At 34.6% G+C, this 24,206-nt stretch overlaps 1 protein-coding gene across 1 annotated transcript in view; it reads left to right on the top strand.

The window, feature by feature from the left end:
* Positions 1-24,206, top strand: part of LOC148945082 (FERM and PDZ domain-containing protein 4-like) — a 122,502-nt gene that overhangs the window by 92,121 nt on the left and 6,175 nt on the right. Inside the window, exons 8-10 of the mRNA XM_089098939.1 lie at positions 3,282-3,411; positions 12,649-12,809; positions 15,041-15,147. Of these exons, the coding sequence (XP_088955065.1) occupies positions 3,282-3,411; positions 12,649-12,809; positions 15,041-15,147 (398 nt within the window). The remainder of the gene's footprint in view (positions 1-3,281; positions 3,412-12,648; positions 12,810-15,040; positions 15,148-24,206) is intronic.

A 24,206-nucleotide genomic window follows, 5' to 3' on the forward strand; every position in this document is an offset into this window, starting at 1 on the left:
CCAGCCTTGACTAGTGGCACCATTTTTCCATTGAGTGATTAGCCCAGAAAAGTAGCAAGAATCGTCCAGATCTATTTACTTGTAAGTGGTTTATCTTTAACGCTTTAATAATTGGGTTTATCTTTTAGAGATTCACTTTTTTCTTACGTGATGTGTGAAGAGTTTCTAAAAAAAAATATCAAGCATTGCGGCTCCATAATTGATGGCGTCGTGATTAATTTGTAGGTGCAGTCAGATATGTCTGCGATTCTGGACAATTAAATAACTTTCAGCTGTCTTAAGGATTATTCCAGAGAAGAGACAAGTAACGTCCAGATCATCTGAGGATTATGAATTATTGATACCAAGTGGTATCCAACACTTCGTGGCAAAGAACTATAAGTAAGAAGCGACCCAGATCAATAGTAACCGAAACTCTAAAAAACGGAATTTTTAAACCAATAGATATATTAAAACAATCAGATTTTAATGCTGATCTCAAATTTACAAGTTTCATCAAGTTTAGTTATACCCATCAAAAGTTACGCGCCTGAGAACATTTGCCTGATTTTTGAAAAAAGGGGGAAAACCCCCTAAAAGTTATAGAATCTTAATGAAAATCACACCATCAGATTCAGCGTATCAGAAAATCCCACTGTAGAGGTTTCAAGCTCCTATCTCCAAAAATGTGGAATTGTGTATTTTTTGCCAGAAGAAAGATCATGGATACGTGTTCATTTGTTTTCTTGTTTTTCGCTTTTTTTTTCCAGGGGTGATCATATCGACCCAGTGGTCGTAGAATATCATGGGAGGGCTCATTCGAACGGAAATTAAAAGTTATAGTGCCCTTTTTAAGTGACAAAAAAAGGAGGGTAACTAGGCCCCCTTTCACGCTCATTTTTTTCCCAAAGCCACCCGATCAAAATTTTGAGATAGCCGTTTTGTTCAGCATGGTCGAAAATATGGTAACTATAAATTTTAGGATGAGTTGATCCCCCAAAGCACCCGGGGGGAGGGCTGAAAGCTATGAAATTTACCCAATGTTTACATATAGTATTGGTTATTGGGAAGTACACAGCCGTTTTCAAGGGGGATTTTTTCTGGTAACGGGGGGGGGGGGGTCGGGGGGCTGTATGGGAGGATATTTCCATGGAGGAATGGACACTGCTATGAAGGGGGCGCTAGATTTACCAGAATTATTTGAAACAAAAAATCAGAAATTAAATAAAAAAAAACAACAAGTTTTTCAGCTGAAAGTAAGGAGCAACATCAAAACTTAAAACGAACAGAAATTATTACGTATATGATTGGGATCCCCCTAGTCAATACCTCGCTCTTTAAGCCAAAGATTTTTGTAGTACTTTCATAAGAGCTATTTATTCTAATTAACGGCGTTTGTGATTAAGGGTTCATTCTTAAAGAATTGGAGCAAGATTCGAACTTTAGCGTAAAGAGCGAGGTATTCATTAGGGGGAGAACCCCCTAATATATGTATTAAAAATATATGAATATAGAAGTTCGTTACGTAAGTTAATTCGCAAGTTACGTATAGTTTTTACTAATAAAAACGTTCTTAAATAAAATTAAACAACTTTCGAGAAAGCCATTTAACCAAATAAAAGTAAAATTAATATGAAAATTTTGTTTTAATTACTCATGTACGGTGAGCCAAAATCAAAACCTGTATTAATTTAAAAATGTTCAAAAATTTAATTAAAAAAACAAGTTTTTTTTTAACTGAAAGACAGGAGTGACATTAAAACTTAAAACGAACAGAAATTATTCCATATATGAAAGGGGCTGTCCCCTCCTCAACACCTCGCTCTTTACGCTAAAGTTTGACTCTGTCTCACAAATTTATTTTTTAAAATAACAAAAAAACTTTAGCGTAAAGAGCGAGGCGTTGAGGAGGGGACAGCCCCTTTCATATATGGAATAATTTCTGTTCGTTTCAAGTTTTAATGTCACTCCTTACTTTCAGTTAAAAAAAACTTTTTTTTTTATTTAATCAGTCTTCAGAAACATACTTCTCAATTTGCGATGTCTCAATAGTTTCTAAGAATTGAATTTGTCAAGCATTGATGATGGCACAATCATTAATTTGTAATGCTTGTCATTCATGTCTTCTATTCTTGGCAATTAGATAATTTCCAGCTTTATTGGTGATTACTCTGAAGAACAGACAAGAATTGTCAAGATCATCGTCCAGGATTATAACTGTTGCAAGGGCAGCCCTGTTCGATATGGTATATTTTAAGAAGTGTGTACTTGACACTTTTAAAAGTTGTACAATTCTTCAAAACCCACTTTTTGTTAGAGACATTACATTATGATGAAATAATGTCCAATAACATGTGTACAATATCCGTGACATCATCACTGTCATAAATCGGTCGACCATGGCCGCCACTGACAATTTTATGATGTTTCCAGGCTCACTTTCCAAAAAAATCCAGATCTTGAAAAGAAAATTATATAACAATAACATATATAGTATTGTGTAGTGTTGTTATTTTGTGTACATAATTTTGTAGTTATACAATCCAAACATTATTGTGCATTTATTTTCTGACTGAATTTTATCATTTTATTTTGATTTATATTTACTATTTAAATTTTATATTCCTAGTGAAAGTCTTGGTATATTATTTTTTGCTCTTCTACGCTTTTAAAATATATCGACAAAAGACAAAAATTCTGCTACCATTCTTCAGTCAAGATTCATTTCTATCTATCTACTGAGTTACATTTTTGAAATTTGGCGTACAGGGTATTTTAAAATAAAGATGCTCCGAAAATTGGTTGAAAAGCGTTGAAACAAGGACAGTTTTCTAATTTTTTAAGCACATTTAGATTCTTATCTAGAAAAAAAAGTCTAAGTAATATCATAATTTTGACTGGGTGAATGGATAGATATGAGACTAAAAAATTCAATAATATTGATGCCTTATCGCTTTAATGCAAGTTGCAGCTGCTCGATTGTCGCAAAATCACTTGTTTTAGAGGGTACATATCCCCTCTTAGGTCCATCACTGAGAAAAATCACACATACACAAAATGAAACACCCGTAATGTATCTCAAACTAGAAATAGGTCATCTCCGTCAATTCCAGAGAAAACTCCTTTATACAAAAATATAAGAAAGGTGTAAAATCAACTAACAAGGACCCACTAGCTTAGTCGAAAAAGCAGTGACCGATAAGAGTCTTAATCATAGCGTCGTCGATTCAAGGCCCATTCTTGACAGTTGTTAAGACTACTAAGATGTTTAGACAATTGGATTGATCTTATTTCTCTCATAGCCTGTTACTTTGAACTTGGAAGATGGTGATGCAGATGAATTAGTTCTAGTCCTTCGAGGTTACCACCGCCTGTTTACTGATAAAATTATACCGGTGACACGAGAAAAGGATAAATGGGCCGATGATAAAGGTGAAAATATTTAGTTTCTAATTTGTTTTTTATTAATTTCATTTAAACTGTTAGTTTTACAGCGATGTAGACCAATACAGTGACCCATAGCCCATCTGCCAATAGTGGCATTCGAGCCCAAATACTTCCGTTTACCATCTTAATGTACTATTATTAGGTTATTGTGTCATGTTGAAAGGTCCACAAAGTCCATCAACGCAAGAGTCCATCTCTCATTAATCGGATTTTAACCTAAAAGCGCACTTTCAGTGGGTAGACGCCTTTTCTTTTGGCTAGTATTTTAGGTTGAGAGAATGTGAAATCCAGCTAAGCAGATCGGTGCATTTATAAATAAGAGTCTTCATAACTTTTTTTCATGTTTTGAAATACCAATCGATATAAATAAAACCTCAAGTCTGCTGAAAGCTAAACAAAGAAGTGGGTATACATTAACTATTATAACTATTCTATGAAAAGAATGTGAGCAAACTGTTAGATAAATTTTAGTTATGAATACATTGCGAGGGCACAGTGGACTAAAGTGTGTGAGCTGTTCATAGGTGTTCAGGTTCAATCGCTCCTATCGCAAGGAATTTGTATTTTCATAGGGATGGTAATAATTTTTTCTTTACTGTTCGAATCAGTTTCATATCTTCGTTTCCTTCTGTCTCTACATAATTTTTCCTCTTTACCATTTGTATAAACAATTAAACTTGTATTTTTAACCTCTGTCTATGTTTAATGTAGAAAAAGCAGCCAATTACAATAAATACAGTAGCTTTTTATTTCAGTTTTTTTAATAGTTTCGGAATATTGCTAGGTAATGTAAAAAAGTGTTTCCTTAGTCTGTGGGTGAAACAACGTATATGGAAGGAAATTGACAGTCTGAGGTTGTGGTTTCAACTTCGAAAAATATGTCTGTCAATTCAAACAGTTAGAAATACTTTAGTAAATGCTTAGGGGGGCGCCGACAGCAATTATTATCCAAGTTTTGCCACAGTTATGGCAAAACTAATCATAGGCAGCGCAACAGTGCTGCAATAGTAAAGAACCATGTTGGCACAATGTATTATTTATTTATTTATTATTTTGGTTTGTTTTGTCTTAGACCAGGGCACCTCTTATCAAAGGAGTTGTCGTAGAAACTTCAAAAAAGGCTCATTTGATTGGAAATTGAAAGGACTAGTTCCCTTTTTAATAGTCGAAAGTGATTGGAGGGTAACTAACCCCCATCCCATGCCCATCATTTATCCAAACACATCCAATCAACATTTTGAGATAGCCATTTTGTGCAACGTAGTTGAAAGGTCCGGAAATTATGTCTTTGAGGATGACAACCCCCCCCCCAAAGCCCCAAGGGCAAAGGTTGTAAGTTATGCCCTGGGGGCATATAAGGTTTTTTTAGAAAGCGTTGTCGTAGATACTTCAAATGGGCTCATTTTTTTTGAAAAATTGAGAGGGCTAGTGCCCTTTTTAATAGTCGAAAGCGACCGGAGGCTGAATTCCCCCCTCCATGCCCATCATTTCCCCAAACACTTCCGATCAACATTTTGAAATAGCTATTTTGTTCAATGTAGTTGAAAGGTCTTGAAATTATGTCTTAGAGGATGACAACACCTCCCCCCCTCCGCAGTCCTTGGGACAAGGGTTGTAAGTTATGCCCTTGGGGCACATAAGGTTCTTTCAGAAAGTGTTGTCGTAGAAACTTCAAAAATGGCTCATTCGATTGGAAACTGAGAGGACTAGTGCCCTTATAGCGCTATTTTTAAGAGTCGAAAGTGATTTGAGAGTAACCAGCCCTCCCCCGCTCATCATTTCACAAAAGACATCCAAACAAAATTTGGAGACAGCAACTCTATTCATTGTAGTTGAGGAATCTGGAAATAATGTCCTTAAGAAAAACACCCCCGCCCCGCCCCAATTCTGAGGACAAGGGTTGAAAGTTATTCCCCGGGGGCATATAAGGTTTTTATATAAAGGGCGGTTGTATATAATTCGGATGGGACTCATCGGGTTAATAATATGAATTTCTAGTGCCCTTTTTAAGAGTCAAAGTGATCAGAAGGTAGCTACCACCCCCACCTTCCCAATGCGTCGTGTTTTCCCGAAATACATCGAATAAGAATTTTTGAGACAGTCTTTCTATGCAAAATAGTCCAAAGACCATGTAACAAGGCTTTTGAGGTTGATAAAAAAAAAACACCAGAGCCGGGGGATGAGGGCTGTAAGTTATACCGCGGGGCATTTAAGGTCTTATGGAAAGGATGGTTGTTTAACTTTAGAAGAGGCTCATTTGGTTGAAAAATTGGAAGTTCTGGTTCCTTTTTAAGTTTCAAAAGTGATGTACGGCATCTAGCCCTCTCTGATAGCCCCTCTTTTCACCAAAAGCATCAAAATGAAATTATGAGATAGTGATTTTGTTCAAAATAGTCCAAAGAACATATAAAAATGTTTCTAGGGTTGACACAACTCCCACGCCTTTGCGATAGGGTTGGAAGTAATGCCAAAGTTCTTATGGAATGGATGGTCGTATAAACTTCAGATGGGGCTTATCTGATTTGAAATTGAAAGTTATAGTGTTCGTTTTAAGAGTCAACGTGATTTGAGAGCAACCAGCCCCCTCCCCCTCCATGCTCATCATTTCTCTAAACATCTCCAATCAAAATTTAGAGATAACAATTTTGGTCATCGTAGTTGAAGGTTCCGAAAATTATGTCTGTGAGGAAGACACCCCCCCCCCTACAACTCTCAGGGCAAGGGTTGTAAGTTATTCTTTGGGGACACATAAGGTTCTTATAGAAAGGTTTTTTGATAGGCTTTGGATGGGACTAATTGAATTGGTAATCAGAAGTTCTAGTGTCCTTTTTAAGAGTCAAAGTGATCAGAGCGCAGCTAACCCCCCTCCACACACGCACACAAACACATCGTGTTTCTCCGAGATGCATCCAATAGATATTCTGAGACAGTCCTAGTGGTGGATCCAGAGGGGCGGGTTGAGAGGGGCGTGCCCTCCCCCCCTACTAAGGTAGTCTACAGTATTGTAATTTACTTAAATAGCGCAAGTTTGCGTTAATTAAACTTGGTCCTAACGCAAGTTTATCAGATCAACCTATCTGACTCCCCCCGTAAAAAATTCCTGGATCCACCCCTGGACAGTCCTTTTATTCAAAATTGTCCAAAGATCATATAACAAGGCTTTTGAGGTTGATACAAACCACCATTGCCTGAGGGCGAGGGTTGGGCAATATTGTAACTGTATTGAAATAAATTGAAATGCATCAGCAATGCATCAGCAATGCTTCAGGATCAGTTGATGGTATTAAGTTAGAAATTTCACCGTGTGTTGAAGGGGATGTTGAAAAAACAGGTAATATGTGAACAACTACTGCTGCTACAACTATTACTATTACACAAGCTAAAGGTATTAAGGTGAAACTTTCAAGGAATATTTAAGTGGATGCTGAACTAAATCAAAACGAACTATGATCATGTAGATTGTCTATAGGGTGACAAAGCAATATCACAATAACTACTTAATTTGTTAAGTTGTTAGACCTTTCAGGGTAAGTTGTGCAGGATTTTGAACTAGCCAGAGAACACTAAGTGTATACTTTTGATACTACTTCTACTGTTACTGTAACTAATGACACTAAGGGCATTAAACTGAAAAGTTTAGGGGTGTTTCACTTAAACGAAAAAACTATCCTCATGCAAGTATTAAAAGGGCATACAAGCAATATCATAGGTTTGCTGTTCTATCATAGCAAGTCACATCATTGATATTTTAAAGGAGCTAATTTGATTGGAAATACAAAGTTCTAGTACCCTTTTGAAGAGTCAAACGTGATTGGAGGGCAATCAGCCCTCCTCTTTAGTTCACAATTTTTCCAAACACTTCCAATCAAAATTCAAGATAGCCATTTTGTTCAGCATAGCTAAACGGTCTTGTAATTGTATCTCTAGGGCTATTGCGTAGGTCAACCACCCACAGCTATGGAATTAAATAAAAAAAGCACTGTGTGCTGATTGCCAATAATATATCTCAGCAGTATCCCGAGAACGACTGAAGGTATTATGTTCAAACTTTCGTATTCAGATTTTTAAAAGGGTGTATATTGTTAAAAATTGTTGAAAAATTTTCTTCAGCATACAAACAGTTGGCCAAACTATAAATTCTTAAAGAAAACTGAAAAGATTTAAACTATTGTTTTCTTTTTCTTTGAACAGACTATGTCAATATCAAACGAACAGAATGTAATTAACTCAATAAAACCAAAAATGAGCAAAAAATAAAGTCAAATAATCTACCAAGCGTAAAACTACCACAAATCAGCATCGATAAATAAATGAAACTCAACATAAACAGAAAGTATAATAAATAACTTAGTCAAAATTAAAACGAGCAGAAAATAACATGAGCAGGGCTCAAAGCCGCTATAATTTGCACTTTACTGAAAAAACAATTTTCAATGTTTTCACTTTTATAACTTTAATAAATCAAATATATTAACATTTTAAGGAATAAACATCAACATATGGATATTAAACTGAAAAGACACATTCATTTGTATTTTATTTTGCATTAACTAAAAAAAAACAAAAAAACTATGGATTGCCAGTTTAATTGACACATACAGATAATTATATCTTTAAGTTTTGATAATGTTTTATTTATGAAAGTAAAAAAAGTGAAACTTCAAAAATTTATTTTGTTTTCAGTAAAACGCAAATTATGTTCTGGTCTTGAGAAGGCACGGGGCTTATTAGCCCCACTCATGTTAGTTTCTGCTCGTTTTGAGTTTGACTCGTCTATTTATTGTAATTTCTGCTCGTTTTTAGTTTCATTTATTTATTGATGATGGTCTGTGGTAGTTTCACGCTTGGAAGATTATTTTACTTTATTTCTCCTGATTTTTGGCCAAATAGAGCTCTTTACTTTTCTTTGAAACGCTTGTTTTGTAGAAAAAGTTTTTTAAATTAATTTTTCTTCGTTTTTTTATTGACATAGTCTTTTTCATGGAACAAAAATAATATTTTATGTCTTTTCATTTTTTTTTCTATAGGAATCCACAGTTTGGGCTGCTATTTGTATGTTGGAGAAACTTTTACTTCAATTTTTAATCCTGACACAAACAGTAAATAAAACTTAATATCATTTCCAAAAGATTATATCTATACTCTGTGACAACCTGGATACACTTACACTCTTTTTATTTACTTAAATTGTAAGAGCAGAAGTAGTAATAATAGTAGCCCTAAAAGTTTCAACTTAATACCCCCAGTTTATTTTGGATATATTGCTAAGGAGTCTTATTGGCAACCATAAACACAATAGCTTTTCATTTAGCTTAAAGCAGCATTTAGTTCTAAAGTATAATGGGTCAGCTGCATAATTGTGGGGGGTTGACAAGCCCAATGTCCCTAAAGACATAGGTACTGGACCGTTCTACTATGCTGAACAAAATAGTGGTCTCAAACTTTTGACTGGATGTGTTTGGAAAATGAACGGGCTTGAGAGAATTGCTTGCCCTCCAATTTCTTGTACTCTTAAAAAGCGCATTAGAACTTTCAATTTTGAATCAAATTAGCTCCTTTACAAGTTTCAATAATATTTCTTGTAATTATAGAGTGCTGCTAATTATATTGCTTATAAGCTCTTTTAAAAACCTGCATGCATACAATTTTTTCGTTTAATTGGAACTCCTCCTAAACGTTCCCTAAATATTTCACCTTATTGCCCTTAGCGTCATTAGTTACAATAATTGTAGTAGTAGTATTAAAAGTATACACATAGTGCCTTCTGGCTAGTTCATAATCCCAGAAAACTTACCCTTAAAGGTCTAACTTAATAATATAAGTTGTTCTTCAGATATTGCTTTGTCCTCTTCTTGAAAGTCCACGTGCTAAGAGTTTGTTTGGTTTTAGTTCAACGTCCGCCTAAATATTCCTTAAAAGCTTTACCTTAATACCCCTAGCTTGCGCAGTTGCAATAGTTGTAGCAGCATTAGCAGCAGTATGTGCATAGCACCTATGTTTTCTTCAACATCCCCTTCAAATCATGCCGAAAGTTTTTGCTTAATACCGTCAACCATTCCTGATGTATTTCTGATGCAACTGCTTGAAAACCTGTGTGGGCATAGTGTGTTTCGACTTAGTTCCATACAGTTTCTATATATCCCAAATTTTTCACCTTAATATCCTTATTTTTAATACCAGTAGTAGTAGCAGTAGATGTACAATGAATTTTAGCAGCGAGCCTTAGTGGTAGTAGTACGAATAGAAGTAATAAGTAGTAGAAGTAGTAAGAAGTAGAAGTAGAAGTAGTAGTAATACGAGTGGAAGCAGTAGCATTAGGATGCAAGTATTTTCTTTTGGTTAGTTCAACATCCCTCACAACAAGCCCTGGTATTTTCAACTCTACACACTAAATTGTTCCTAAGATATTGCTGTTACACCCTTTTGACAACCTGAATACTGACGGCGTGTTGTGATTCAGTCCAGCTTCCCCCCCTCAAAATTTCTGAAAATTTCACCTTTATAGCCTTAAGCATGGTTGTAATAATAGTTACAATAGTAGTATTGATATTACTAGTAATAGTATTAGATAGTGGTAGTACTAATAGCATTAGTAGTATTAACTTATTGCCTTTTGGTCAGTAGAACATCCCCCTCATCAAGTCCTGGAAGTTTAAACTTAATACAATTAGCCATTGCTATGACATTGCTGATATGTCCTTTTGATAGCCTGTATCTTCATGTACTTCTTGAAATTTTCACCTCAATACTCTTAACCTTACAAGTAGTTGCAGTAGAAGTAGTAAGAGGAGTAGTAAATGTAGCAGTAACAGTAGCATTAGTAGAAGTTCAAACATGCATACCTTTCTCAATAACATATACTATGTGTAAACAATGAACGAATTGCCTAACTTACAGCCCTTGTCCTGAGGACTGTGGGGAGGTTAACATCTCTGAAGAGAATATTACTGGACCTTTCAAAAAGGCTGAATAACATAAATCTCTTAAAATTTCGATCGGATCTGTTCTGCAAAATGATGGGATTGGGGGGGGGGCTGATTCCCCTCCATTTATTTTTAACTCTTAAAAAGGGCACTAAAACTTCCGACTTCCAATCAACCAACTCCATCCGATTCAAAGTTTATACGACCACCCGTTCCATAAGAACCTTAAATGCCCCGGGGCATAACTTCAAACCCTTGCCCATGGGCTCTGGGGGATCGTGTCCATCCTAAAGACATTGTTGTATGCTTTTTGGACTATTGGTAACAAAATGACTATCTTGCAATTTCAATTGAATATATTTCGATAAAAGAGGATATCAGAAGGGGGGGCTAGTTGCTCTTTATTTATGTTTTAATCTTAAAAGGGAACTAGAACTATACACTTTCAATCAAATGAGCCTCTTCTAAAATTCACATGACCGCCCCTTCCATAAATACCCCTGAGGCATAATTTACAACCCTTACCCCCAGACTCTGAGGGATTCTGTCAACCCCAAAGGCCTCATTATATGACCTTTGGATTCTTTTTGAACAAATGGCTATCTCAAAATTTTTGTCGGATGCATTTGTGAAAAATAAGACGTGGGGGAGGCTGCCCGGATCACTTTGACTTAAAAAAAGGGCACTAGAACTTATGATTTCCAATCAAATGAGCCCCCTCCGCAGTTTTTACGCCCACGCCTTCCATATAAACCTTGCATACCGTTGGGGCATAACTAACAACCCTTGCGCTGAGGTCTGTGGGGGGTTGTCATCTTCAAATACATACTTTCCATACCTTTCAACTATGCTGAACAAAATGGTTATCTCAAAGTTTTGATTAGATGTATTTTGGGAATTGATGGGCGTGAGGGGATTGGTTGCCCCCATTCACTTTTTACTATCAAAAAAAGCACTAGCCCTTTCAATTTCCAATTGAATGAGCCTTTTTTGAAGTTTCTACGACAACAAATAACCATCTAAAATTTTTTATCAGATGCATTTTGGGAAAATACGAGGTGTGTGTGTTGGGGGGGGGGATCCACCCTCTGATCCCTCTGAATCTTAAAAAGGGCACTAGAACTTCTGATTACCAATCCAATAAGCCCCCTCTGAAGTTTATACGACCACCCTTTCTATATAAACCTTATATGCACCCAGGGCATAACTTACAACCCTTGCCCCGAGGTTTGTGGGGGGTTGTCATCCTCAAAGACCTAATTTCCAGACCTTTAAGATACGTTCAACAAAATGGCTATCTCAAAATTTGATTGGATGTATTTGGGAAAATGGTGGGCGTGGGAGGGGGGTTCGCTATCCTCCAATCACTTTCGATTATTAAAAATGGTACGAGCTCTTTCAATTCTCAGTCAAATGAGCCCTTTTCAAAGTTACGAAATGAGCCCTTTTTGAATTCTACGACCACTCCTTCGATACGAAGTACCCTGGTCTAAGACCAAAAAAAAAATAATAATAATACATTGTACCCATATCGCTCTTTACTTAGGCAGCGGTATTGCGCTGCCTATGATATCAGCTTATATCTTAGTTTTGTATCTACTTCGCCTAATTTTCATTGTCATGAAAATAGATAGTAAAACTTCCATTTTGTTTTTCTAAATGCATATTTATTTGAGAATTCATTTTAAAAAATTAAAGAAATAGTAATAATAGCACATTAGTGACCGACGCCTGAATACTAAATAATATTTTGTTTTATTCTGAAATTATTTAAAAAACAGTAAAACCAAAGCACAATTAATTTAAAATTTTAAAATAGGTGTAACTCGATCAATTTTCCAAAAACTCTTGCTTAGTTATGAGGTATTTAACTCCATCACAGCTAAAATATTCTTCTTACGAAATCAACTAATTTCTGTATCAACATTCTTCCTCTTTAAAAGCATTCATTTTCAGAAATATGTTATATTCTGATATTTTCGGACAAATTTATTTAAGGTCAGAATATTTAAGAAACATTTATTATATTACACGAAAACCTTTTTTGAACTTACTTTGAGCAAGCCACATATTCATTAATGTATTCTAGGAGCGAGGTGCAAAGAATTAAGGGGAGGTTGTATAATATAGTACATTACGAATTCTGTATAATATAGGCAAAGTTGTAAAAACTTTGATACTTTTAGGAGGAGAACTTGGATCCAAATATCCCCCTCCCCCAGTTGTATGTGCCCAGCTTAAGCTTGGCACAAACAAAAGAAGGTTTTTGAGACAACCATTAATTTTCTTTTCATTTTAGCTCCACCTTACCACACACGTCACACTGTGCTTCCCACTTCATGGAGCTTCCTGCCTGCCAAATATGAAATTCCATTAAAAGACGGGGATAAGCAGCAGAATTTGAAACACGTCGATCTCTCTCTAGCACCTTCCTATTACTTACCTCCTGTGGGATACCAGGTATATACTTTTTAGCTTCATTCACTATGTCTCGTTCACATAAACCTCATTCAAAATGATGTTTTGCTAATGCTGAGGTTTAGCTAACTCGGAGATCTAGCTAGCGTCAAGATTCTAGATAACGCCAGATCTGTTCACAACAAGATTTAGCTTGAGATTCTGGAGCTAACTAGAACCATCACTGAAATTCAATTTATTTGAATTATTTTAAAATTTATGTGAGGCCAGAGATCTTTGTCTATCAGAGAACTTTGTTGTATAAGAAAACACTGATTAAAATATATTTAGTTTTGCGACGAATTTCTTTTTTTAAGCAAGTTATTACTATTCTGAAGCGATATTTTGAATTGGTTCTATTCTGCCAGTTGTTAGGAGATTAAGACTTAACTATTAAATCTTAATTAGCTCGAATGGGCCAGTCGGATAAATTTTCTTTCCAATATCTCTGATTTTTAGCTGAAATCTAAACATTAGCTAAGTCTAAGTGTTAGGTAAGTTTGTTAGAAATGGACCTTTAGTTTTCTTTCAGTACAATACACGAAATTACAAATCCAAAATTTATTGGAATTATTTTAAAATTTATATGAGGCCAGAGAGCTTTGTCTATCAGAGAACTTTGATGTATAAGAAAATATTGATTAAATATATTGAATTTTGCGACGAATTTTTTTTTTTTAAAGCAATTTATTATTATTCTGAAGCGATATTTTGAAATGGTTCTATTCTGCCAGTTGTTAGGAGATTAATATTTAACTATTAAATCTTAATTACCTCGAATGGGCCAGTCGGATAAATTTTCTTTCCAATATCTCTGATTTTTAGCTCAAATCTAAACATTAGCAAAGTCTAAGTGTTAGGTAAGTTTGTTAGAAATGGAACTATAGTTTTCTTTCAGTATAATACACAAAATTAAATTTTAGTCTTTGTGTGAGTAGCACTGAAATATTTTTGTCTCAATGGTACGACTCCTCTACCTCCTATAAGGCTATTAGGGACCTGAAAATGAAGCTATATGTTTTTTTTTACTTTGGGGGAGGATTAGCTATAATTCCTTGTCGGATGGCTAAGATACTAATCAAATGGAGTTTTCGAATAAAAGATAACACATTATTTTGGAATAATGTGAATTTTGGAATCTTTCTACACTTTCTGTATATCTTTTCTTGTCATTTTGGGTGAAGGAGTTGAAGTCCATTGTCACCCTCCTTCTGTGAATGTTCTCACCATTAGAGGGGACTAGTGAAGCAAGTTTGAAATTTTATTTGTAACAGAGTGATAGGTTTCTTAAGGTGGCGGGGGTGTAAGTTAACAGATACGTCCAATCTTATGAGCTTGGTGGCCTTAGAGCACCTTTTTATTCCTTTATTTTAATTCATGAAGAGACCAAAAAGTCTGTCTGAAAATTGTAACAAAAACAATAATAACTAATAAGAAAACAATAGTAATTGAAAAACAACAATGAGAAAAATAGTTCAAAGTTTTTTGTTTTGGATATTTCAATTTCATTTAACCAGAAAAACTATCACTGTTGTAAAAATTAAAAAAGTTTTTCTGCTTAAAAAAAGAATTTAAAAATAGTACGTTGCTAAAAGGTAATTATAGTGCAAGACATGCTAAAAAACATCTCGTTTGCACAAGTATGGGTTCTAAACAAGTATAAAGACTAATATAAACCATAGTTAAAGATTTTCTATCAATCTTCTGCAATAGACACACAAATAAAAGATTAAAAAATAAACAAAAAATGACTTTTTCTCAGGTTAAATAATAAATGAGATATGAGCTCAGATAATTTTTATCCTTTTTGAAGTTTATAACCAATACTATTTTTTCTACGATTTTAGAAGGCTCAAAGATACTACGATAAAGTCAAACTTTATATAAGCTTAAAATGCCAACTTTGCTCGAAACATCTAGTCTATTTTTAAATCAAAATACCGAACAAAATCGAGAAGCAATATTGCTCAAATATGGTATAAATGCCAAATAGCAATCAAAAATTCGTTTCATGCTTAAGATATGTAAAGTAAAATAACTATTTTTTATATTTGTAGGGAAATAAGTGTTTTCCAAATTGAATAGAAAACCTTCTGTTCTTACACCTAAGAATGTTCTGACCTTTGATGTTTAAAAAAGTTAAAGCGATACTCAGTAATAATATAAGGATTTTCTTTTAACATTTTCATTCCCATATATCTTATTTATAAAAGAAAATTAATTTATCTTTCTAGGTTCCTTATTTTGACGGACGCTTTCCAGAAAGCGACGCAGAAAGTGCAATGTCGTCCATTAGTCCTAGATCCCGATCTACGGGACTTGATAAGAATATGAATAAACAGTAAGTAGATTTGTACCTTTAAGCAGATTCTTGATTGGTAAAAACAGTAAATAATAAGTAGAATTTCGTTAATTAAAGGTAGTATTGCTTGAATTTATCTTTGTACAAGTGCTTGTGGGCATAATCAGTATCTCACCCTGATTCAGATTTTGTAAGAAGCCCCACGAATCAAAACAGACTCATCTTTCTATTACGGAATGCCGGAAGTCCGTGACAGATAGTAAGATAAGATACATTCGTAAACTAAAACAAAATCCTAGAACGAATACAAAGCCCTAATACTCACAAAGCCCCTATGGAGAAGGTAGGCAAACTATTTAAATATTAACTCATAAAAAAATAGAAGGGGGGATGGTATCAGTATTTTATAGGAATTTATTCTGACTACTCAGCAAAAAACTAGAACGGAGCTGATGGCGTAATAATCGTAATATAGACAATAATAATAGTAATAGAGAAAAGGTTATAATAATAAACTATAAACAATAATACTAATGTTAGAGACAATGATAGTAATAATAATAATAATAGAGACAGTAATAATGATAATTATACAGTAATACAGTAATAGAAAGTAATAAGGAAAGTTACCGCATGATAATAATAAGCATAAAATTACATAGGACCCAACGATTTCTTAGAAGTCTTTGAAGCTACTAAAAGAGTGGCATTCTTGAGCCGAATCAGCTAGGAAATTTCATAGTGCCTGAGACGCTATAGGTTTTTTTTAGTTACCCTGTTTCCTCTCCACTCTGTGACATAATGCTCATACTACTTAAATTTACTTTAACACTAATGCCACCCACGAAGAAGATTACATTCTTTAACTACAATTTTAAACTTTGGGTAGGCAAAGATAATTGATTAAAACAAGATATACTACAACAAATTACCATACCGCAAAATAACCTTCCCTTTTTTCTGGGTACCCTTTCGTAATAAGGCACCCCTTCCACCGCAAAAATACATTAGTAATATATCCACAAATTATTTCTATGAAAATCTTGTTCTTAATCAAGTATAAAACATTAATTATCCTCACAACTTTCGCATAGCCCCATATCAATCCACAGGGGAGTAGAATGCTGGGTTCTTATAAACGCTTTAGACACCCCATTCTGATCTTCTTTAAAAAAAAAAAAATAATAAATAGACACACACACACAAATACATTACTGAATTCTTTATGACACACTTTTGGCTACTTGAATTTCAAACTAAAAAAAATAATTAAACAAAATGTTTATGTCATGGGAATTCCTTTTGGGGTCTCTTGAGTGAGGCGTGCCCCATGACATAGAATCAATCCAGGGGGTCAATGTTCTATCTATGACGCTATTTACGAGGCACACTTCACCAATTATTCATTGTGATTTATAGCGGTTGAGTCATGTAGACAAGTAAAATGTATTTGAAAGAGTACAACATTTTTCGAGGTCAATCAACTGATGCCGGATTCTCAAAGAGAAATGTCGATTACGTAGCAAAAAAAAAAAAAAAAAAGAAAGAAAAAAAAAAAAGACACACACACGCAAATACATTACTGAATTCTTTATGACACACTTTTGGCTACTTGAATTTCAAACTAAAAAGATAATTAAACTAAAATGTTTACTTTTTTTAAATTATCAAATTTTGATCAACTCATCCATTCGAAACATATTTTCTCTCTCTTTTCATATCCGACTCCCTCTCAAAAATTCCAAATAACTTCCAAACCAAGTGTATGTCAAAGGAATCCTCAGTTGCTTTTACCGTTTCTGCATTTCCCACCCATACATGCTAACACTTGCCACTAATAGACACAACGCATTATTGTTCGGTTTATCATCAGAACAGAAAGATAGCTTTGGAACATGGTATAGGATTAAACATTTATGGTGACTATGGGATTAGATATTAAATCTCACTACTGGAGTAAGCAGATTTGAAATAAAATGAGAGCTATGGAGATGGTTATTTGGGCACCCAGGTGCAAAAGATGAAGCAAATCTAACGGATCTTGGAAGAGCATTATGGAACTGAAGACAAGTAAAATGCATTTAAAAGAGTACAACATTTTTCGAGGTCAATCAACTGATGCCGGATTCTCAAAGAGAAATTTCGATTACGTAGCAAAAAAAAAAAAAAAAAAAAAAGACACACACACGCAAAAACATTACTGAATTCTTTATGACACACTTTTGGCTACTTGAATTTCAAACTAAAAAAAAATAATTAAACAAAATGTTTACTTTTTTTTAAATTATCAAATTTTGTTCAACTCATCCATTCCACACATATTTTCTCTCTCTTTTCATATCCGACCCCCTCTCAAAAATTTCACATAACTTCCAATTTAGCAATTAGTAGCAATTTAGTCTGTCACAAACGTTGATCCACTTGCATGTAGGCTAGTAATGTTCCATATTTTTGAAAAGCTAAATTAAAAAAAAAGAAAAACCAGACTAGATCTTTCATTATATTTAAAATAAAATTCGTATTATAAATATAGTGTTTATGCTCAAAATCTATGTTGTTCCAACTTTTCCCAAATTTTCTGTGACTTGTACTGGTAAACTTTATATACTATTGTAAACATAAAACAGTTTTCATAAATGTGCCTCTGAGGCTTTCAATTTTACGCTCCTTCTAATTTTTAATGAAACATATATATATATATATATATATATATATATATATATATATATATATATATATATATATATATATATATATATATATATATATATATATATATATAAATATATATATATATATATATATATATATATATAGATATATATAGATATATATATATATATATATATATATATATATATATATATATATATGTATATATATATATATATATATATATATATATATATATATATATATATATATATATATATATATATATATATATATATATATATATATAAGTAGTAATAGGGATAAAGGCACTGAATACACATGCACTTTTACAAGCCTGAGGCATGGATATGTGTGTGTATTTTCAAGTAATTGGGTTACCAGGGCCAGTTAGCTATTACTATGAACCCTACATGGCTTGGCAGACAGGTTTTCTATTGTGACACCCATTTTTTGGAGGTCAAACTCATGGATACATGTTTATTTTTTATTTTATTTTTTAAACTGGTATTTTTTCAATGAAGCCCATAACACATTGCAGAAACCCGTGAATGTAGGACTGAAAGTCCGTTCGTAGTATATCTGAATCCAATTACTAATCAAGTTAGTGTGACCGCCATTTTTTGATCTGGTTAGGTGGGTATAATCTGGTTTGGTTTATTATTGCGAGAGGATTACTCAATTTACATCTTAGTGTTAACCGGGCGATGATTTAGTCTAATTGCGTAGGTACTAAAGGAACATTTGAAGGTGGAGAAAAAAAGGGGTAATTAGTGATTGGATAATTTTAAAAAGAAATTGCGTAGGTACTAAAGGAACATTGAATATTTCTTCTGATTTTGTGTTTTCGCAGGAAAATAGCTTTTCTATATTAGGTAGTGACAGAGCTAGTTGATACTCGACATAAATCTCTTCATTTTTAGCCTAATTGTGTAGGTACTAAGGTAATATCGAAAATTTTTTATGATCTTTAGTGTTTTTGCAAAAAAATAAATGATCTCTAAGCAAACTTAGCCATAGCTAGTTGAAACTCTGCATAAATATCTTCATTTTTAATCTAAATGCGTAGGTACTTTAGGAACATTGAACATTTTTTCTGATTTTGTGTGACCACCCGGCGCCCCAATGGCTCCTGAGTCCCCCATTATAATACTTTTTAAGGCTTTTTTATATCTTTTTAGAACAAATTATAATCTTGGTGAATTATTTAGTTGAAACAGTTAGATACATTTTAAAAGATGAATTAAAAGAGCATTTTAGAAGAGGATTCGAAGGTGAAACTCTGTGGTCGCTATAAAGCACAAGTTCCATTTGAACAGTGTTGCGAGGTCCCTTACCACAGCCCCACATGGTTGTAACCCCCCACCGCAACCCCCCAGGTACTCTACCGGTCTCCAAGAGTCGCATGGCTACCCCAAGGCCCCCGGCGCCCCAAAGGGGCCTGAGTCCTCCATTATAATACTTTTTAAGTGTTTATTATATCTTTTCAGAGCAAATTATTATTTTAGGGAATTATTTCGGTGAAACAGTTAGAGACATTTTAAAAGATGACTTAAAAGATGATTTTAGAAGAGGATTTGAGGGTGAAACTCTGTGCTCGTTATAATACACAAGTTCCATTTGAACAGTGTTGTGAGGTCCATTACCACAACCCCAAAGGGCTCCGATCCCCCCCCCGCAATCCCGAAGGAAACCCCCGGTCCTCAAAGGTTCTCTGGGCTCCCAAAGGGCCCCCCCGGCGCCCCAATGGATCCTGAGTCCCCCATTATAATACTTTTTAAGGCTTTATTATATCTTTTCAGAACAAATTACTATTTTAGGGAATTATTTCGGTGAAACAGTTAGAGACATTTTAAAAGATGATTTAAAAGATGATTTTAGAAGAGGAGTTGAGGGTGACCCTTTATGATCGTTATAATACCCGAACTCTATCTGAACAATGTTTTGAGGCCCCCAACCACAATACCCCACGATTTTACTACCCCCACTTCACACCCGCATAAAGCCCCCGGTCCTCCAACGTTCCCTGGGCTCCCAAAGGGCACCCGGTTCCCCAATGGCTCCTGAGTCCCCCATTATAATACTTTTTAAGGCTTTTTTATATCTTTTCAGAACAAATTATTATTTTAGGGAATTATTTAGGTGAAACAGTTAGAGACATTTTAAAAGATGACTGAAAAGATCATTTTAGAAGAGGATTTGAGGGTGAAACTCTGTGGTCGTTATAATACACAAGTTCCATTTGAACAGTGTTGTGAGGTCCCTTACCACAACCCCAAAGGGCTCCGATCCCCCCCCCCCAACCCCCAAGGAAGCCCCCCGTCCACAAAGGTTATCTGGGCTCCCAAAAGGCCCCCCGCACCCCAAAGGCTCCAGAGTCCCCCATTATAATACTTTTTTAGGCTTTATTATATCTTTTCAGAACAAATTATTAATTTAGGGACTTATTTCGGTGAAACAGTTAAAGACATTTTAAAAGATTATTTAAAAGATGATTTTAGAAGAGGATTTGAGGGTGAAACTCGGTGGTCATTATAATACACAAGTTCCATTTGAATAGTGGTGTGAGGTGTCCTACATCAACCCCTAAGGGCTCCAACCCCCCACCCCCCACCCATGTATTATCGTAGTTACTCTGTGGTCGTTATAATAAACCACTTACGATTGAAAACTGTTGTCAGGTCCCTTACCACAACCCCCAGCGGTGCCCAACCCCCCCCCCCCAACCCCAAGGAAACCCCCCGGCCGCCAAGGTTCTCTGGGCTCCCCAAGGGCCCCCGGCCCCCCCAAGGCTCCTGAGTCCCCTATTATAATACTTTTTAAGACTTTATTATATCTTTTCAGAACAAATTATTATTTTAGGGAATTATTTCGGTGAAACAGTTAGAGACATTTTAAAAGATGATTTAAAAGATGATTTTAGAAGTGGATTTGAGGGTGAAACTCTGTGGTCGTTATAATAAACAAGTTCCATTTGAACAGTGTTGTCAGGTCCCTTACCACAACCCCAAAGGGCTCCGATCCCCCCACCCCAACTCCGAAGGAAACCCCCGGTCCTCAAAGGTTCTCTGGGCTCCCAAAGGGCCCCTGGTGCCCCAATGGCTCCTGAGTCCCCCATTATAATACCTTTTAAGGCTTTATTATATCTTTTCAGAACAAATTATTATTTTAGGGAATTATTTCGGTGAAACAGTTAGACATTTTAAAAGATGATTTAATAGATGATTTAGAAGAGGATTTGAGGGTGAAACTCGATGGTCGTTATAATACACGAATTCTATTTGAACAGTGTTGTGAGGTCCCCTACCACAACCCCAAAGGGCTCCGATACCCCCCCCCCAACCCCGAAGGGACCCCCCCGTCCTCAAAGGTTCTCTGGGCTCCCAAAGGGCCCCGGAGCCCCAATGGCTCCTGAACCCCCATTATAATACTTGTTAAGGCTTTATTATATCTTTTCAGAACAAATTATTATTTTAGGGAATTATTTCGGTGAAACAGTTAGAGACATTTTAAAAGATGATTTTAGAAGAGGATTTGAGGGTGAAACTCGGTGGTCGTTATAATACACTTGTTCCATTTGAACAGTGTTGTGAGGCCCCTACCACAACCCCAAAGGTGAAACTTAAGTCCATTTTTGGTTCGAAAAATAAAACTATTTCTGTAAAATCTGAGCTAATAAGGGTTTTTGACTGTAAACTCTAGTTTGTTGAAAGAAAATTATGGAAAATACAATTCTCTGGTTCAAATGTGAAACTTAAGTCCTTTTTTGGATTGAAAAATAAACTATATCCGTAAAATCTGAACTAATAATTCAATATTTTTTTCATAAAAACAAACTGTTTTTTTTTTTAACTTCGAAATTTTTCAACTTTATTTATTTTTTTCTTTTTGTATGTACTTTAAAATGTCAAAGTATACTTATGACTCAAAAAATCGCGCTCTCTGTGTTTTCAAAGGAATGACATTGCACCCTCACCTATATTCTCTCATTAAATATCGTCATTAGCTAAGCAAACCCATGCTTTAATTTAGCATTTTTTACATAATACAACATTAGGAGCAAAAGACCTATCTTTTAAAAAAGAAAGTGAAGATACTGCTGTTAAAAAAGAAAGTGAAGTTATCTTTTAAAAGGACAGTCAAGAGAGAATATGGTGAACTATATTATGCAACAGATTCAAAATATCCCAAGTTAATCATTGATATTAATAATGTATCATAATATATTTTTGTAGTAATATTCTACATAGCATTGTTTTATAAAAAATATTACATTGCTTTGTGTTCATTATTTTTTAGAGTAAGCTAGCATATCAAGCGTTTAGAATGCATATTAAAACATCGGAGATGTAGGAAAAGGAATTTGCGTACATCTATTGTCAGACACACTATTTCCGTAAAATCTGAGCTATTAATTGTTTTTGACCGTAAACTCTAGTTTTTTGTAAGAAAATTATGGAAATACAATTCTCTGGTTCAAATGTGGAACTTAAGTCTATTTTTGGATCGAAAAATAAAACTATTTCCATAAAATCTGAGCTAGTAAGGCTTTTTCGACCTTAAACTCTAGTTTCTTGTAAGAAAATTATGTAAAATACAATTCTCTGGTTCAAATATGAAACTTAGTTCATTCTCTGGTTCAAATGTAGAAAAAACCGTGTGGGTGAATTGAAATAAATAAAAATTAACAAGAAATGACTGAAAAGTGTTATTCTTTGGTTCAAATGTAGAAAAAACCAGTGTGAGTGCGTCGAAATAGAAAATTTTTTTAACAGGAAATGACTGAGAAGTGTTTTGGAAGAGATGGCTTGATTGACAAAAGGATGTATCATCAAAGTTATAGTGGAGGATGACAATGTCTTCAAAGTCAAGGCTATAAGAAAAAAAAGTTCCGAATATTTTTGTCGGTTTGTAGTTTACGCACTAATATCAATATCAGTAATGATCCTATTTGAACTTTCTCCAACTTGATCAAATTGGTCTCCAAATGGTTCTTGCTAAAAAAATAGTTTGGGACAAGAAAAAAAAACTAAAATAATGTTATTAAATCATTTTCAACACTCAGTGTAGTTTTTTTTTTGTGTGTGTATGTTTTTATGTGTGTATGGGTTAGTTGTGTGTATGTGTTTGGGTGGGTTAGTTTTTTCTTGTGTGTGTAAGTTTTTTTTTATGTGTGTGTTTAAAATTTTTGTGTGTGTGTGTGTGAGTTTTTATGTGTGGGTGAGTTTTTTTTGTGTGTGTGTAAGTGTTTTTTTTTGTGTGTGTGTAATTTTTTGTGTGTGTGTGTGTAATTGTATATGTATGTGTTATTTTTTGTGTGCGTGCATATTTTTGTGTGTGTGTGTATTTTTTTGTTGGAGTTTTATTGTTTGTGTGTTTTCTTGTTTTTGTGTGTGTGTGTGTAAGTTGTGTGTGTGTGTGTGTGTGTAATTATGTATGTGTGTGTGTGTAAGTTTCTGTGTGTGTTTTTTGACCATAAACTCTAGTTTCCTATAAGAAAATTATGGAAAATACAATTCTATCGTTCAAATGTGAAACTTAGTTCCATTCTCTGGTTCAAATGTAGAAAAAACCCGTGTGGGTGAGTTGAAATAAAAAAAAATTAACAAGAAATGACTGAAAAGTGTTTTGGGGGAGATGGTTCTATTGAGAGAAGGATGTATTAGTGAAGTTATAGTGGAGGGCGACAAAGTCTTCAAAGTCAAGGCTATAAGAAAAAAAAGTGCTGGATATTTTTGTAAGTTTTTAGTTTACGCACTAATATCATATCAGTAACGATTCGAGGATGTTTCCCCATTTATCGATAATCAGGCAATTTTCTCAAGCTCTTGGTCGGAAATAGAGGCTGTTTCCAAAGATTTAGAATAAGAAAAAAAATTGTCAGGTGTGGGACTCGAGCCCACGACCCCATATGGGGACCAGATCTTGAGTCTAGCGCCTTAACCACTCGGCCAACCTGACTTGTAAACAATTCCTGATCATATTCATATTGTAATTCAGTTTCATTCTGTATGTGTCGTCTTACTATGTGTGTTGTCTCTGTGTGTGTGTCGTCTCTCTCATGAACTTCGAAAAACTCTGGAATTTCAATGAAAGAAATTCAAAATGAACTATGAAAATCAACAGAATATATCTTTGACAAGGTAAGCACAAAAAGTCAAGTTTTGATGTTAGTGGTGTCAGTCAAAAGCTATGACCTTGAGAAAAGAGCTTGAAAAAATTGCCTGATTATCGAAAAATGGGGGAAACATCCTCCAAAGGTCGACAGGAATGCTCCCCTCCAGCGCTTTCTCTGATATGTTGAATAAAATATGCAAAGTCGACAGAGCTTTATTTCATTTTTTTTAAGGTTAACGTAGACGAGGTTACGTGCGCGCACGTAACCTCGTCTAAATTAACCTTAAAAAAATTGAACGTGACAATAG

This window comes from Artemia sp. Qi Xiang Cuo, chromosome 13 (assembly GCF_049724085.1).
Source record: "Artemia sp. Qi Xiang Cuo chromosome 13, ASM4972408v1, whole genome shotgun sequence".
Classification (NCBI taxonomy): Eukaryota; Metazoa; Arthropoda; class Branchiopoda; order Anostraca; family Artemiidae; genus Artemia; species Artemia sp. Qi Xiang Cuo.